Source organism: Callospermophilus lateralis, chromosome 8, assembly GCF_048772815.1.
Source record: "Callospermophilus lateralis isolate mCalLat2 chromosome 8, mCalLat2.hap1, whole genome shotgun sequence".
In the NCBI taxonomy this organism is placed as follows: Eukaryota; Metazoa; Chordata; class Mammalia; order Rodentia; family Sciuridae; genus Callospermophilus; species Callospermophilus lateralis.
The window spans coordinates 68412970-68432099 of NC_135312.1; the positions used below are offsets into that span (position 1 = coordinate 68412970).

Here is a 19130-nt window from a genome sequence, read left to right on the forward strand (position 1 = left end):
ACACACACACTATGCATACTCACATAGGAGAAGAGAAAGAGAGAGCCCTGAACAATAAGCAAGTGCTGCAAAATGAGGGAACACTCTGGCACCAAACTGATCAAAAATGTTTTAGGGTGGTGAAAATCCAGTTAGGTCTATGCAAAGATCAAACAGCACTGTTGCTACCCGCTCTGCTCTCCCCAGGAGTCTATGAATGAAGGATCATGCATGAAAAGGTCAACTACACCTGCTGATTTGAAGTACTCCAGAGCCATCTTGGCAGGACCATGGTACGTTAGTTTTCCTGAGGCCAATATGGTGAGGCTGTCAAATAGCTGGACGATGGAATACTGAGGCTGATAAATAGAGAAGATGATTGTTCGTCCCTGCTCTGAAAGGCTAAGTGAAAAAGGGAAAATAATGAATTATGAAACTTCAAAACCTTGCACTTCTTGGTAAAATACTTTATTCCTGTCAGTAGAGCATTTTCTCTCAGTTCAACTTGATCTCGTCCCACAAACTTCTCATTTCAATTCATATTATATACTTGGTGTTAGCACAAAAGGACAGGGCTGGGTGCAAACTTCATGGATCATTTCAGCCTTTTATTCCAGAAGGGGATTACATTCACAGGAATGGACCCACTCTTCTAGTGGAATTTGAGCCCCTGGACAAAGGAGGCTTCTGGGCTTATATAAGCTATACTGAGAGGTGACTTAATTAATGATCTGATTAGTTTGGGGCACTTAGGAATTTGGGGTATGACATACTGGGTGAAATGGGAGAGATCTAGGGTCAGTGTTCAGTATGGGCACTCAGGAAATATGTTTGTGAGAATTTGAAAATTTGTTTTTACTGGGAAATATTTTTACTTGGGGAAGAATGGAGGGTCTGGGGTCAGCCTACAGTGCTTGTCTCTCCCTTCAGGGTCCCACTGTACTACCACTGGGAAAGGGTTTATGTGGGGAAGGATTAATGCTTTGGCTTCCTTTCTAGGGATTGTTCTGTCATTGGGAAGAATGAACTGGGAAAGGATCAATGTCGTTAATGTGCTAATTTTCTTTTTACATCCTCTGTCCAAGCCATACTATTTTAGGGTTTGTCATATTCCATGTCTCATACTTGGAAACCGGGGAACCTAAATTTAATGCTTTTTTAAAGAAGATAAAGATTCTTAAAATGTGATGTATCAACAGTCTAGAATTGGCTAGAATTTTAGTGAAAATGCAGGTTCCTATATAGTCTTCCCAGTGAATTACAATATCTGGATTTATGTATAGGGAATCTGTATTATTAATAAGCATCACAGATAATCTCTAAGTACACTCATTTTAGGGAGTAGTTATAGACCAATGATTAAAAGAATATCATATGACTAATTCTCATTGATCATTTAACTATTCTGGCTCATTAGGAATTGGTTTTCACTTCTATTCTCATGATATATTATTACTAAGCACTCAGAATATCTTCACTAAATGCTTTAGAAGTTAAACTCATTTCCATTTACAAAATGTTGTTATAAGGCAGTTCTAATATTATCATTTCCCTCCATTTTACAGATAAGGCTTAAAGGTCAAGCAACTGAAAAGGGACTCACAGTTACTAAGGGACAAGTTTGGGATCTGAGCTCTGAACTAATGCTAAGCTAGGAACACTGCTAAACTATCTTTTATAGAAGTTATTACTTATGAGTAGAAGAAACAAAGGCCACAGTCACTATTCAAAACAGTTATTTAAATTATTTTAAGAGAAGAATCATTTTAATTTAAAAATTTGATAAGCACCTTGTGCATCTAGCAATGTATCCAAGAATGTTCTGATTCAATGAGAAACACAAGATAGGAACCTGTAATTTCAATGATGATTAGAAGTAGCTAATGGTTCCTTGTAAACAGACAGAGGGTTACAACCAAGTCTTAAAATAATATAAGTAGAATATTGAAAGCACTAACAGGAGTCAGTTAAGAAAAGAGATACTCACGGTTAAAAAACAAGGTGAACAAAGAGTAAAGTGAACAGGTCTATTCTGAAAGTACCAGAAGCAGTTCTGTGTCACACAATAAGCAGTGCTTATGTGTGTGCTTGTCTTGGTGTTGTGTTGGGTGAAAAAGATAACTAAAGTGAGGAGCAAAACAAACTCATGATGAACCCTTCACTTAGAAACTGGAACTTTAAAGGCCATAATGAGTTGGGAAATGTCTGGAAGATGGAAATGGAATTGCCTGGGAGCCATGTCATTCAATGAGTGTTGAGTGTAAATAGACGGTATGGAGAAACGGTGAAATCTGAATAACCCTGGATTGAATCCTGGCAAGCCATGCTTATTGACTGGGGAGTGCAGGCAGTGGTGTGGCCTCCCTCATTGGAGTCTGGAGTAGGTAGTATTTGGAGTGGAAGGGCATGATGGCAGAAAAAAAAACTATCTAGGGAGCACCAGAGAGAGCAGGAGGGGCTATAGACGCAGTGAAGTATGACAGTGAGGAATCCAGGTGAGAAGAGTAGGATTTCATCTGTATTATATTTGCACCTTTTCTGTCAGTATGAAATATTTTTCTATCTTTTTAAAGATGATGTCTAAGTCTCAGCTATTGAAAATTTTCTTATAAGTGATCCCTCATATTTTTCTTTCTTGTAAAAGGAAAGTCATTTCTTTCATTTCATTCTTCCACATCTTCAAGCCCCAAATCTCAGCAGTTTGTCTCCATCCTCCCATCCCAAGTCTAATCCTGAGCTGATCCTGTTGAGTCCCTTGAAAACAGACCCAGAAACTGCCCAATTCTCACCATGATTATCATAGTCAAAGTTCCATCCTCCCTCAGCAACTCCTTCATGGGGTCCTCCCTCACCCTTGCCCAACTGCACAGTATTCTCCACAGCCATTGCTCTGCTCTAAAACTCTCAAACCATCCCCATGTCCCCTAGTGACAGGAAAAGCACACATCTGATATGGCCTATGAGATCTATGCAATCTGCCAAGAGTCCAACTCCACCTCATCCTAATCCACCTGTGATGGTCTGAACTGGATCCTCCCCAAACTCAGGTGTTGAAGCCATATCCCCTAGTGCCACAAAATGTGGCCATATTGTACACAGCATCTTTGAAGATGTTATTAAAGTTAAATGTGGTCTTTGAAAGTCCCTCATCTGCCTTTCCAATTAGGAGCAAATTAGGACAAAGACACACAATGAAGTTGATGGCCATCTACAAGCCAAGGAGAGAGGCTAAGGAAGAAACAACCCTGAGGATGCACTGATCTCAAATTTCTACTCCCAGAGCCATAAGAAAATTAAATTTTTTTGTTATGCCCCCAGCCAACCTCTACTACCTTTAGTCCATGGGTCTGTCCCTCAGGCTTCTTTGATGTCCACATACCGGATATGACCTGCCTCAGGGCCACTGCTTCTTACAACCAGAACTCTCTTCTGAATTTACAGTATCTCTCTCTCTCTCTCTCTCAGCTCATGTGTCACATGCTTGTGGTCTTACCTGACCTTTCTGCTATTTTAAAAGCTTCCCAACTTTACATGATCTTCCTTCCCTATGCTCTCGTTTCATCTTTCTTGAACCACTTCTTGTTTATTGACTGTATTCCACTAACCAAGAGGAGCACTTTTTAAGATTCTGAATCCTCTGCACTAAGAATACCAGGTGAACAGATAGTAAATAAATTAAAAAACAACGTTGCCATAGCATTTACCTTTTTAGGAGTTTAATGATCTTATATGCTGTGTTCCAGTCTAAACCAGTTGTGGGCTCATCCAGGAACAAGATGAAAGGATCAAGGATGAGCTCCATTCCTATACTAACCATTTTTTTTCTCCTTTAGATTTCACCTAAAACACAAATTATTATCATCATCCACATGAATGAATGTAGTCACTGTCATTTGATGAATTAACCTGTACCATTCTTCATAGAGACATGTTATCTCATTATGTTGATTATTCTGTATTTTAAGTAAATGACACCTGGGAGAAGGAGAGGTTTCTCTTATCATATGCATAAGGTGAGGCCCAGAGCAAAGTTATCAAGTGACTGCACCTGATACAATATAAAATTAACTAGAGTGATATTAGTGGTAATATCATGTATTATTAAAGCTCAGGCTCTAATAGTTCTGTATGTTCCTCACCAAGTCAAGTATTTAGTTTTAAGAGAGTAAGTTACAACACTAAAAAAAATATGACTCTGACATAAAAAAAAAAAAAATCCCTACTAAGATAGGAGAGGAAACTATCTATATCGATCTTTCAGTGTTTTCTAATCGCCTCCCACTGACACACTGCCTCACAAAACAATCCCAAGGGGATTGATAAAGAGAGTCAAGTTGGAGCCAGGAATGTACACTTTTTACCATACCATTTTAGCATCTTTCCAATTTCATAATTTTTTCTCCAAAATGTTGTTTTCTATACCTTAACTTACCTTGGAATTCCTGATTCATCTTTTCAGAAAAATCCAGAAAAGTGAATATTCCACAGGGCAACTGGCCCAGTCTTTGCCATGACTAAATATATATGCAGGGGAGAAAGAAGGTTTTGGGGAGGTAGGAAGTAGAAAACACATCTGGAATTTGGAGTCTCCAAACAGATGATATCCAAATGCTACTCATGGCCCTTGATTGGGTATTATTAACAAATGAACCATAAAAGACATTTGGGTACCTTTATCAAAATGTCTTATGCTTGTACAAATATACCACAATGGAATCTATTATTCTGTATAATTATTATAAACTAATAAAAACACTTGAATATAAATATAGAGTTGATGCTTAATATTAAAAGTGCTACACAAATACATGATATTACCACTACTATCACTCTAGTTAATTTTATATATCTCCCTAAATAGATAAAAACCTTCAAAAGAAAAGTATACTAAAAATGTAATTGCTTGGAGTTTTAGGAAACCTTTCCCTACAGGAGATTTTTCTTAAATTTTTTCTCTACTTTAAGTAACAAATTACGACCAATGTTGTGGAATCTTATGGAATTCAACCTTTGACAAGCTAATCAGTATTGAAGTGGGGGAATACAATGAATAATTTACAAAGGAAAAAAGTCAACAAGATACTGAATGTCAAATGTCTGTCCTATTTTTTCATCCTCCCTTTATATCCATGTTGATCTACTGACCTGTAAAACAAAACAAAACAAAAAGAATTTTTAAGATTAAGAAAATCTTAAAAATTGGGAACTTAAAAAAAATGATTTGTATTAAATCTTCATCAATCACGAGTCTAAAGCAATTGTATATTGTATACCATGATTGTGACAAAAAATATGGACTTAAAACAGCTGATTATACAGAGACATTTTTTAGAGACATTTTGTTGATTGATAATGTGTTGATAAGGTAAGTAAATGTACTTATTTCCTTTTGCAATTATGTGAGAAGAGGTAAACAAATGAGAAATCAAAGAGAATGATGTAAGAGTCTGGAAATAAAAACAACAACAAAAAAGACTGGAGAGAATGAGAAAAGAAAACTGTGAAAGAAAGAAGAAAGGCTTTACAAAATAACTTTATCACTCCACAAATTAGAAGTAACTCCCGAGGTAAACAAATATCATTTGGAAGCCCAATTACAACAAAGTGAATCACAGCACAAGAATTAGCGAGTCCCAGTCAGCTCACACAGAAGGAGGTAGTGAAGGAAAGCAGAATTAAGATTTGGGTGACAAAACAAATGCTTTAAGATGCAACATTACAAAGTTTAAGACCTGGAGAGACTTGATGATAGGTTACCAGAGTAGAAAAAGAGCACAGAGTCCCCTAACCCTAAAACTGAACCAGGTAGGTAAAGTGGGACAGGGCAACAAAGAGAGAAAGGAGGGAGCAGAAAAACTCTTAAGCTCACCCACTTAAAAACAAGAAGAAAGGCAGACAAAATTTAAAGTGTGACAGGAACAGCAGGGTTCTTAGAACAAATAGCTTAAAACCAAATCTGAAAAGAAAACTGAACTGGAGTCCACAGTCCTTCCACCCCTTAAAGTTATCCCTTAAATCACCATGACCATTCCCCATACCCAGACAGCTGCATCAAAGAACACAGAGTTCCTGTGCTCATAGAGTTGCTGCACTCAGTCAGTCACCAGGATCCTCACTACCACTAAAAGAATCTGATAGAGGGTAAGAGGTACACAGTGACCCACAGCACTCATAGGGACACTCCAGATTCTGCATCTGAACTCCTACGCACAATAAAAACAATCAACATACAACACTGCACCCTCCAAGCAGGCAGTTTCAAGCCCCTGAGCTGACAAACCAGAACTGCCTGGTGGAGGTTCACAACAACTTGCGAATTGGCTCCTATGCCCCTGTAATATGGACAGATCCACAGCCAAAGAATGATGGTAATTTCCTAAATGTCCAAACCCCACTGAAATCTAAATCAAAATTCAACAAGATTTTTCTTTGCCTTGGCATGGTTTACTATAATCAATTCTAATATCAACTTTGATAATATATATAACTCTTTAACTTGAATGCTAGTTGTTACCCAATAACTAACATTGTACCCTCAACCCATTTGAAAGTATTTCATCCAATGGTTTAAAGCATTAATTGGAAGCAATGTTCCTATCTTTGCTTTTCTAGCTCTAGCTGATAAATGTTCCTCTTATCCCTAATTCATCTTCCTGCCTTATCTTCTACTATTTCAAATATATAACATCTATCTATTTCTCCTCTATATCTGGGTCTGAATTACCCTTTTATAACTTTACTCTCTCTTTCTTATTTTCAGTATCTCTTTTCCCTCTCCGTTTGCCCAATCTTTCTCCTTTTCCCCATTTAGCCCTCATTTAAGTATAGTAATTTTACTAAATTAAATATCCATTTTTTTGGCCTGTTACAGAAGTTTATTCCAAGTTTACACTAGATTTGAGGAACCATAAAAAACAAATAGCAAGAAGTTTTAGTTTCTCATAAGGTTGAACAGCATGAGGCTTGGCACAGAAACAATTATAATAAAAAAATAAATATCCCAATATTATCCCAATATCAGCACTACTCTGAAAGTAGCAGTCCCTCCCTTAAAAGGTAGTCCCTTCCTTAAAAGAAGAAGTGAGAACTATACCCATACAAGGGTAGACATACAAACAGTATGAAAAGGCAAGAGAATGAACTATCCCAAATTTCCCACAATGCTTCAACTGACTTCATCAACATTATAGTAGAGGAAATGTCAGAGAAAGAATTTAGAAAGTTCATGGTTAAAATGTTCTATGACCTAAAGGAAGATGTAAGAAGTGAAATTGAAAGAAAATACAGGAAGTAAAGATTATTTCAATAAAGATAAAAAAAATTCTGAAAAGACATCAAATGGAAATGTTAGAAATGGAAGACTCAAGAAACCAAATTAAAAACTTAAATGAAAGCATCACCAATAGATTAAACTACTTCAAAGAGAGATTTTTCAGACCTCAAAGACAAAGTACATAATCTTGAAAATAAAGCTGACAATAAAGAAAAGAGGTTAAGAGACCATAAATAAAATATTTTTAAAAATGTGATAACACTAAATGACCAAATTTAAGATTCATTGGGATACATTAAGGCTCTGAAATTTGAGCTAAAGGGATGCACAGTCTTTTGAATAAAATAATACTAGAAAAATTTCCAAACCTTAAGAATGAGATAGAAATTCAAATAAAAGAGGCATAAGAATTCCAATTATAGAAAAATCACAATAGATCCACTCTAAGACACATTATAATGAAAATGCCTAACATACAAAATAAGGAGAGAATTATAAAAGCTGCAAGAGAAAAATGATTGGTCACATTTAGAGCTAAACCAATCCAAATTTCAACTCATTTCTCAACCCAGACCCTGAAAGTCAGGAGGACTTGGAATAATATATACCAACCTCTGAAATAAAATTGATGCCAACCAATAATTCCATAGCCAGCAAAATAAGCTTCAGAATTGAAGTTGAAATAAAAATCTTCCATGATAAACAGAACCAATAGAATTTATAACTAGAAAGCCTGACCTAGAAGATACACTCATGGGAAAATTTTATGAAAAGGAAATGAAGAATAAAAATGATAAGCAGCATAGGAATGAAGTGCACTACTAGAATAGTCAAAGGAGAATCAAGTCCACTTTAAACATTAGAAATAAAACAAAATGTCAGAGAATAAAAATCATCTCTAAATAACAAATTTGAAAGTAAATGGTCTGAAATCTTTAATCAAAAGACACAGGTTGGCAGATTGGATTAAAAAACAGGACCCAAAATTATGCTGTCTCCAAGAGACTCACCTTACAGGCAAAAACATCCACAGACTGAAGGTGAAAGGATGAAAAAGACATACCATTCAAATTTTACTCATGAACAATCACGGGCAGCTCTTCTCATATCAGATAATGTGGACATTAAGACATAATAAATCAGAAAAAAAGAAGGTCACTTCATGCTGCCTAAGGGAGCATATCAAAAATATAATGATTGTAAATCTTAGTTCCTCAAACAAAAGAGCATCTACATACATCCAACAAACAAAATTTTTAATTTAAAAAATTAAATCAATATTATAAATCAACAAAACACCAATACTGGGTGATTTTAACAAACCTTTATTACCACTGTATAGATCCTTCAAACATAAACTAAACAAGGATTTTACAGAATTAAACAATAAAATTAATAAGTGGAACTAATAGTCATCCATGAAATATTTCATCAATCAATGACTTGTTTCACTTTCTTCTTCTCAGCAGCACGTGGAAATTTTTCTAAAATAGACCATGTTTTAGGTCATAAAGCAAATCTTTGCAAAATAGAGAAAAATACCTTGCATCCTATCAGATCATAAAGGAATAAAGTTAGAAATCAATTATAATATTAAAAAAACCACTTTAACACCAGGAGATTAAATACTACACATTTGAATGATGAATGCATAGTAGAATAAATCAGAGGAGAAATACAAAAAATTAGAAGTAAATGAGAATAGTAATACAACACATCAAAATCTCTAAGTTCATAGCATTGAGCTCTTTCTATTTTATTTGTCATCATAGAAAGATGACAAATAAATAATCTAACATTACATCTCAAGGCCATAGAAAAACAAAAACAAATACACCAACACCAAAATCAGTAGAAGATAGGAAATAATTAAAACCAGAGGAGAAATCAATGAAATTGAGAATAATAAAAGAAAAAAAGATTGAAGAGATCAACATAAGAAAGAATTGGTTTTTTGAAAGGATAAACAAGATTGATAAACACTAACAAAAAGAAAGAAGGCTAAAAAACAAATTCAGGATGAAAAGTAAATATCACCACAGAATCTTTTTTGAAAATGTATATCCCAATAAGCTAGAAAATCTTGACGATGTTGACAAAAACATATTAAAAAGGTAGTGCATCAAGATCAAGTGGGTATTATCCCAGAGATGCAAGTTTGGCTCAACATACAGAAATTGATAAGTGTAATTTGCCATATATATAGACTTAAGGACAAGAATCACATGATAATATCAATAGTTGCAGATAAACCATTTGACAAAGTACAACACCCATTCATTTTGAAAAACTACAGACAGAAAAAATTTAACTGAACATTAAAATGCTATATATGACAAACCCAATGCCAACATTATACTGAATGGAGTAAAACTGAAATCACTTCCTCTAAAAACAGAAACAAGGCAAGTATGCCCACTTTCACAAGTCCTTTTCAAAATAGTTCTTGAAATTCTAGCCGGAGCACTCAGGCAAGAGAAGGAATCTGTAGAAATGCAAATGTGAAAAGAAGAATTCAAATTATCTCTGTATGCTGATGATATGATACTACTATATTTAGAAGATTCAAATAACTCCAGCAGGAGACTTTGAGAACTCATAAGTGAATTCAGTAATGTAACAGGATACAATATCAACACTCATAAATCAATCATATTCCTATACCCTAATGATGAATCAACTAAAAAATAAATTAGAAAGACTATTCTATTCACAATAGTCTCAAAAAATACTTGGGAATAAATCTAACAAAAGTGGTGAAGGATCTCTACAATAAAAAACATCGAACTCTTAAGAAAATAGCTGGGTTCAGTGGTGCATGCCTGTAATCCCGGTGGTTCAGGAGGCTGAGGCAGGAGGATTGTGAATTCAAAGCCAGTCTCAGCAAAAGTGAGACAGTAAGCAACTCAGTAAAACCCTGTCTTTAAATAAAATACAAAATAGGACTGGAATAAAGAAAATAATTGAGGAAGACCTTAGAAGATGGAAAAATCTCTCATATTCTTATATAGGTAGAATTAATATTATCAAAATGGCATTCTACCAGAAGCATGTACATATTCAATGCAAATCCCATCAGAATTCCAATGACAATCTTCACAGAACTATAAAAAGCACTTATAATATTTATTTGGAAAAATAAAAGACCCAGAATAGCCAAAGCAATCCTAGGCGAGAAAAGCAGAGCAGGAGACATCACAATACCAGATTTCAAATTATAGTACAGAGCTACTGTAACAAAAACAGCTAGCACCAAACAGGTATGAAGACCACAGAATAGAACAGAAGACACAGAGACAAACCCACATAATACAATTATCTTATACTAGACAAAGGTGCCAAAAACATATGCTGGAGAAAAGATAGCCTTTTTAACCAATGGTCCTGAGAAAACTGGAAATCTATATGGAAGAGAATTTAACTCCAACCTCTTACCCTGCAAAAATGTCAACTCAAATTGAATTGGAGACCTAGGAATTAGACAAGAAACCTTGCACCTGCTAAAAGGAAATGTAGGCCCAACACTCCAACAAATCAGCAAAGGAACTGACTATTTAAATAAGACTCCTAAAGTGCAAGAAATAAAATAAATTCAATAAGTGGATGGCATCAAGTTAAAGTTTATGAATGTCAGAGGAAAGAATTAAGAGCATTAAGAGAAAACTTACAGAATGGGAGAAAATGTTTTCCATCTGCTTCTCAGGGCATTGATATCCAGAATATACAAAGAATTTTTTTTAAAAAAAATTAACCCCAAATAAATAAATGAACAAATCAGTAAGTGGGCAAAGGAGAAATACAAACTCTCAATAAATACATGAAAAGTGTTTAATATCTACTAATCAAGGAAATGAAAATTAAAACTACATTGAGATTTCTTCTTGATCTAGTTAGAGTGGCAATTATCAAGAATACAAGTAACCATAAATGTTGATTAGGATGTGAAAAAAGGTACATTCATACATTGTTGGTGGGACTAAAAATTAGTGCAACCACTCTGGAAAGCAGTGTGGAGATCCCTTTAAATACTAGAAATGAAAGCATCCTTTCACCCAGTTAGCCCACTCCTTGATATATCCAAAACATTTAAAATCATATACTATAGTGATAAAGTCACATCAGTGTTTAAAGCAGCACAATTCACAATAGCCAAGTTATGGAATCAAACTAGGTGCCCATCAAGAGATAAATGGGCAGAAAAAATAAAGTGGTAAAAATATGAAATGGAGTTTTACTAAACCATAAAGAATGACATTATGCCATTTGCCAGTAAATGGATGGAACAGAAGTCTATCACGCTAAATGAAAGTAACCTGTTCCACAAAGCTTAGGTTCAAATGTTTTCTCTGATATGTGGAAGCTAATCCAAAATAAGAAAACTAGAAGAAAGTTCAGTGAGATAGAAAAAAGAGGATGAAGAGGAGAAGGAGGGGTGAGATAAGGAGGGACAGTGGGATGAGTCTGACCAAACTTTCCTATGTGCCTATATGAATAAACAACAGGGAATCTTCCCATCATGTAAATCCAAAAGACATTAATTAAAAAAAAAACTATAAGTAAATAGCTGAAGTTTCAGTAGAGTAGAGGGAAGGATACAGGGCAGGGAGGTTAGAAGGGGAAGCAAAAGCATTGGGGACTGAACCAGAACAAACTATATTCCATGCTTTTCTAATTATGTCAAAATGAATCATAGTGTTATGTGCAACTAAAAAGAACCCATTTAAAAAAATCCTTGAATTCTTGTCATTTATGAAACACAGAAGTGATTTCAGAAAACAATGCAACAATGTCCCCCAGAAGAAGAAAGGGGAAGAAAAGTAAAAAAGGAAAGAAATAAACAACAAGAAAAGTGCAAAGACATCCAATGATCTGTGTCTTGAGCAATGAGGGTGGGCTGTTCGGGGCTCTCTCCACATAGACCAACTCCACCCCAGGATTAGATCACGGTTAAGATTATTTCTTCACTTAATTTACCCCTTTAAAGTAGGAATCTGGACACTTCTTTTTATCACTACAGAAAGCAGCCAGTTTTGACCACACACATCTTAGGAAACTTCTGATTAAGGTCATATTGCCCACACAGGGAAGTCCTCTTTCCTGGTTATGACTCTGTCAGGAAGTTTCACATTACCTTGGAATCTGCCACTTCACAGAGACCTAACTTTTCAATGACCTTTTTGATTCGCTCATTTTTTCCCTCCTTTGACATAGTTGTTGGAAGTCGAAGAGAAGCCGAGAACCACATGTTTTCTCTCACTGTCAGGGTGCTCATCACGACATCATCCTGAAGGGAAATGTGCTTTCAATGAGTCATACTGAGTCTTTTCTAAGACCATCACTCCAGTGAATGTTTAAGTTTATTCACAAAAATAACAAACTCATGGAAAACTTCTAGGTAATGGTGAACTTTCAACTCTAAACATTTCAGTGACTCCACAGAGCTTCAGAGCCCAGGGAATAATTTTCCTTCCCTATCTTCACACCCAGATGGAGCACAGGTGATTACGGTGACTTCTAAGCACTGCCAGAATGCTGTATATGAGGATTTGACAGGGGCATCTTTTAGGAGAAAAAGAGAAGTGAAGGAAGGGCAAAAGGGCAACAGTAGACCCTTTGGAAATGATTCAAAGTTAGAATTGTTACCATTGCCTACAGGTCCATATTCCACATCCTTTCTTCCTCTCCTTTTAACCTCTTTGTCAGTCTTAAGGGAGATGATGTAAATTCGGGGTAAATAAGATTGGTTCCTTGAGCATGTTCAACTGGAAGCATGGTATACTACAAGCCACGGCTCTTGCCCATATAGAAACAGGGGAACCTAAAAGGAAAACCCACCCATACTTACCTGTACCCATATCCTGAATTACACTGGAAATTGTCAGGGTGAGGTACTTCATGTACCCAAACATTTTCATATAATACTCTTGGTTCTTTCCTTGCAGCTAAGATATCTAATAACCTATAAAAGGACACACATGTTGTGAGATTTTTTCCTTACTACAAAGGTCACATCTCTCACCTATTCTGAATCCAAATTCTGTTCAGGTTAGAAAGTGAACTAGCCAAAATATTCTGTGGTTTAACATATGTGTGTACATGCATGCAGACACACAAATTCTTACTTTCCTTTATCTTGTGGTATAAGAAAGCCAAAAAACATTAAAGCAAGATATCATTGGCTTATCCAATACAGATCTTCCAAGTGACCCTCACCTTTATGGATCCAACCCAAGCAATAGGAGCCTTTACCTCTGAGGTCTGTCCCACTGAGACCTTCAGCTCCTTATCTACACTTTTAATATTATTCCCTTATTTTCCTTTCTCATTATCTCATAACAAGGTCAACTGCTTTGTGCTAATTACTTTATCATGCTGTGTTTGTAATGCTGAATTTAATAAGAATTCCTGGTCCTAGGATTAAAACCATAAGATAGTCCAAATGCACATTATCCACAGGACAAAGGCCCAGACAAGACATGAAAAGAAAATGCATGTGACATGTAAAAGCACACAGAAACAGCACCAAAAGACTTATTTGTGCTTTCTGTTATACTCACAATGATTTGCCTCCACCTTGGGGTCCCACGATGGCATTAAGGCCAGGTTTCATGATCCCACTGTAAACACAAAAACATACTGATTTATTATTTCATTTTTTAAAGAGTTCTATAGGTTTAGGGGCTACACTGAATATATTATTGAAGGCTAATGAAATCACAGACATATAACAAGAACCAAATTTCAAGGGAAAAAAAATCATTGGTTAAAAATAGTCTAGTATACATAGGATATGAATCACTAGTCAAGACCTATGAGAGAAAAGCCTCAGATCCTTGAAAATCCCTTTCATTTATTCATGAAGCCACTAATCCCTAAGTGGAAATGACACATTCTGTATCAACAGTCTGTGAATTTCTTGTAAATAATCTCCATTCCTCTTACTCTTCTTCAGCAGCTTCTGAATAATGTTTGATGATCAGCCTCTTCAAATCCCCTGGCATGCTTCCCAGTCAAGTAACACACAATTAATAAATCAATGATTTGTAGACTATTAGGAGTAGTGTTCTCACTTTTAAAATCTAATCAGAACAAAAAAATCAATACATCTTAAATAGAAATAAAAGACTGGAATAAAGCACTCTAGAGTATAAGAAACTATCACCTGTTCTTCACATTTGAGAAAAACACCTTACCAATTCAAACAGCAAAACATGCCCTAGGATAGATGATTTACTGCTTTGTTCAGGATCTGATAAATGGACTGGAAAATGATCTGTGTAGAATTAGGAGACATCCCTCTAGCATGGATGTCCTTTGGGGATGTGCAGGCACAAAACAGATACAATTGTGCTTCAATCTAATTAAGTGTGTATGTGAGGGTAGTGAGTATTCAGATAGAGAAGAAGGGGGTGATGATGGCAGTGTTGACTGTGCTAAGACCCAAGATGAAGTCAAATAGGCTGAATTTTGTCCTAAATATAAGAGGTGAAACTACTAAGAAAATTAAATGGAGGAAGGAGAACTAAGGACAGGGACATTGCAGGTGCACAGGAGTGATCAAAGAGCAGTTTGACTTAGCCCATTCAGAACACTGGTGTCTATGCCAGTCTCTCTTTAGAACTGTTAGGTACCTCAAAATGTGTTCTACAGTGCCCCACAGCACTCACACCACTAGGACTTTGGCATTCATGGCCGGTGCCACCTAATTTGTCTCACAATGATACTAGGGCAGCTGGGGGCTGAGGTGAAATGTACCTTTCACTTTGCTTTTTAACTAGGAACAACTCACTCAATGACTGAACTAATATAATGAGAGTGTGATAAACCAGGAACAAGATGTGACACAGAAAATTCTTACTCTTTTGGTAACCTTCCTCCCCCAGTGTAAGGACACACAAATGACTGGGTACATCTGGGGGTAAAGATCAGTGCTAGCATGGGTGTTTAGCATGCATAAAGTCTTGAGTTCAATCATTAGCAAACTCCCAAATTAAAAATGCTTGGGTACAGTCTCAAAGTGCATGTGTATACAGTTCCTAATGATCTTCTTTATTAATATCTACCTAGAAACTGCTTCTAAAATGAGTAGGAAAAGCCTTCTTATTCCCTAAGTCTTCATTCAGTTCCTGGAAAACTTCCCAGGTTTTTAAGATATGTACTGAAGGAAAGATCAAGCCATCCTGAATGATTCAACCAAAACCAAATGTAAATATGTAAAGGCAAAGTATTTCACAGGTACCACTGTTTGGTTTTCTTTGACACTAAACCCAGTGTTGCAGAAAATGGAAGTAGTATAGATTCCCAAATGCCATAGTTCCAATGTGGAGCGGTAGCTAATTCCATATCCATTGAGGAAGGTAAATGAACCCTCACACAGAGTGTATTTTATATCTAGTCAACCTGCACATATTCAAAGCATGGTACATTCACTTCTTTCATCACAACATCTGTAGGGACAAACATATTTTAATTACTGTATTTCATAAAGGCTTGTTAGCTTTTCATAAGTCAAGTCTATCTAATGTAGTAAAAGATCAAAGCCTGTTATCCACCATTTCTCTCCTTATTCTCCTAGTCAGGATTTCCTAAACCTAGAGAGACAAGAAGTAGGCAAGATAGCAGGTGTTGCTGCATGGACAGAGATCCCATCCTAATAGCAGTCAAGGCCTCAGCCCAATCAGCCCTCAGATCCTCACCATTTCCTTTCCACCCATGCCTCAACATTTTCTATGCTATCTTATCTTCCTTGATCTGAAGGGAGTTGCTGGCATTGACAAAGAAGTATAAAGTCACATAAAAAATATCTAGAAAACAGAATGAATGTCTAATTCCATATAGATCTGCAGCCACATTGAGTCAAAGTACTCTTTTATAACCACTCTCCAGCCTTGGGGAGCCAGGAAAAAGTTTTTGCTTTGGTTAGGAAGAATTTTTTCCTTATGACACAAACAGAACTTATAGTGATGGTATCTATGCAAAGCCAAATTCACATCCTAACATCATATATGGGAATCAGAGACTCACAAATATCAGAAAAACATTGACACCCATAACGGTCAGTATCTATGAACTCACAGAGGTACTTGTGGTAGTGATAGGTTACATAGAAATACTCATTGCCCTCCTACTCTAGATCCCATTTCAACATTGCACTTTGAGTTCTGAATTTGTTGGGAGATGAAAAGAATAAAAATCATAATTGCCATGTACTTTAAAAATATAATTATTTATTCCCAAATGACTTAAAATCATCATACTACAGTGACACAACCACATCAACATTTATAGCAGCCCAATTCACAATAGCTAAACTATGGAACCAACCTAGGTGCCCTTCAACAGATGAATGGATAAAAAAAATGTGGTATATATACACAATGGTATATTGCTCAGCCTTAAAGAAGAATGAAATTGTGGCATTTGCTGGTAAATGGATGGAGCTAGAGAATATCATGTTAAACAAAATAAGCCAATCCCAGAAAAGCCAAAGGCTGAATGTTTTCTTAGGTATGTAAATGCTAATTTACAATAAGGCAGTGGGGGCTAGGGAAAAATAGAGTGGACTAGGCAGAGGGGAGTGAAAGGAAGGGAGAAGATACAGGGGTCGGAAGGTTAGTAAAATGAATTGGACATTATTACCCTGCCCTATGTGCATTTATGATTCCATGACTGGTATGATTCCACATCATATACAACCAGAAGAATGATAGGATATACTCTATTTTCATATGATGTGTCAAAATGCAAAATTCTACTGTCACGTAAAACTAATTAGAACAAATGAAACATAGTTGATTTAAGATTATAAATTCTTATTACTTTGTACTTTAACTGTATAACTTCAATTAACTTACAGACATATTTAAATATGTTCTACCTGTCTTTATTAGAATAAGTGATAAGCAAATTATTATAGAACAATTATAACTATTATAAAGAGACAATTTTAAAGCAACCATTCATTTAACCCAGGTCTGTTTGAAAAGTACTTTCACAATATACTAACATTTTAACCTTCTTACTTCTAGACTATAAAGGATATAAAATGCACAGGTACCTAAAATGCATCTGTTTCAGAAAGCACATTATATTTCATAGTTTGGAAAGTTCAGAGTTATAATTATATACCCACAATTAAAAACCAATGATACAGGCATTCTTCCACCCAAACATAAGGCTTACCCATGAAAAACTAAAGACCTATTAATTGTTCAGTTTCCTAAATAAATATTGATATACGTTTTACAATCATTTTTAGAAATGGTGTGTCAGTTCAGTTCCTTTCAAACTAAACATACACTTAAAGATGATTCAATTATTTCAGTCCTAGTTTAGCCAAAAGAAGTGAAAACATATCTTAATATGTCTGTACACAGTCTTGAACACAGTAGCCAAGACCTGTATTCATTGTTGGTCAATATAGTGGTCTTTTAAAAAGTCCATGCACATACTTGATATTCCATAGTCCCTTTTCCTCAGTTGTTTTCTGATCAAATGGAAAGCCTTTCTTCTCTTTTACATGATAAGAGACATTGTGAAAACTCAACACAGGCCCTTTCTTATCACTGGAAGTTGTCTCAGGGAGTTCATCAGAGTTTCTTTGGGACATGGAAATTGAACACAGGTCATTACTGGAAGACATCTGGATAGTTCTGTCTTTCTGTAGAGAGAAAAGCATTTGTAAGTTGATAGTCCATGTTTTAAACACTAGATAACAACATATGAACACATTTAAATGAGGCTCCTTTAAACTGTGCTGTAGTGAGTAGGTTTCTTTCTAAAGAAGACCCCACACCACTGTGATAAAAAGAAACTTAGAACCTATAATGGGAGGCAGATCCAAACTAGAATACCTGCACTCCGATTAGATGACACATTCCAAAATTAAGGTGTCCTTATGAAATTATTCAAAATATGAAAATTATTCAAAACCCAGGAAGGAAGAAAAATGCAGATAATTATTAGTTTTGTCTGGCTTGAAAATCAAAATATGATACAACCTTAATTCAGGAAGAGCCTAGAGGAGCATGATTCAGTGCTTGTATTTGTTTAATGTTAGTGTTTATAATATTTTTACTACCAAAAGGAACTTATCCTAGCATTCTGGGGCAGGAGAGATTTCTCTGAATTTATAGTTGTACAACTTTGGTTGTTGTGCACCTTCAATCAGCAAAGTAGGTAAATGCCAACATTCTTTTGCAATGACATTATTATTTCCTTCATGCACAAACATATGAAAATTATGAACTAAATCAAACCAATAGTTAAGCAGTTCAAAGCTTTAGAGCAAAAGTGAACATTAAGTTAATGAGTGAAGTTAAAAATATTTCGTTACAGAAGTTACAAAAGTTCTCTTAAAGTATTTAATCAGAATTAGACCTGTGGCTGAACTAAGCTTGTTAAATTGGTTTGAAGTGCTAACTGCAATAATCCTAGCTTTCATTTTTAAAAGCCAAAGACATTCATGAAGAACTTTCTCTCTGCCTATGGTGGACTAGCTGCTCCAAAATAATCATCCTCCCAAGAACAACCATAGAAGCAGAGAGAACATGAGAAGGAGTGTGTGAAGAGTTCTCTGATGAGAGCAAGAAAGTCAATGGAACTGGAGGAACCAAAATTGTGTGGGCTCTCTCTCATCCAGCGAGTAGGTCCACAGAACAGGGTAGAGGAGAGTGTGGCTGTGGAGTTCCTAATCAAGACCTCCGGAGACCAAGCAGGAAACCGATCTGATTTTATTGCGCAGTTACCATGTATATATACTCAGGCAGTAGCTAAGCAGATTACAGGCAGCTACCAATGCAATTTCTGCTAACTGTCCTTGCAGAGACCAATTGAGGAGTGGACCATGGAGAAAGCACGGGGATTGCAACACATGGCC

The 19130-nt window shown here is 35.8% G+C and overlaps 1 protein-coding gene across 1 annotated transcript in view; it reads right to left on the bottom strand.

Annotated features, from left to right (window-relative positions):
- LOC143405696 (broad substrate specificity ATP-binding cassette transporter ABCG2-like) overlaps positions 1–17894 on the bottom strand; it is a 40460-nt gene extending 22566 nt beyond the window's left edge. Inside the window, 8 exon segments of the mRNA XM_076864049.1 lie at positions 230–381; positions 3684–3806; positions 6211–6311; positions 8263–8286; positions 12384–12551; positions 13094–13211; positions 13810–13869; positions 17704–17894. Coding sequence (XP_076720164.1) covers positions 230–381; positions 3684–3806; positions 6211–6311; positions 8263–8286; positions 12384–12551; positions 13094–13211; positions 13810–13869; positions 17704–17894 — 937 coding nt within the window.
- Positions 17895–19130: the final 1236 nt, after the last annotated feature.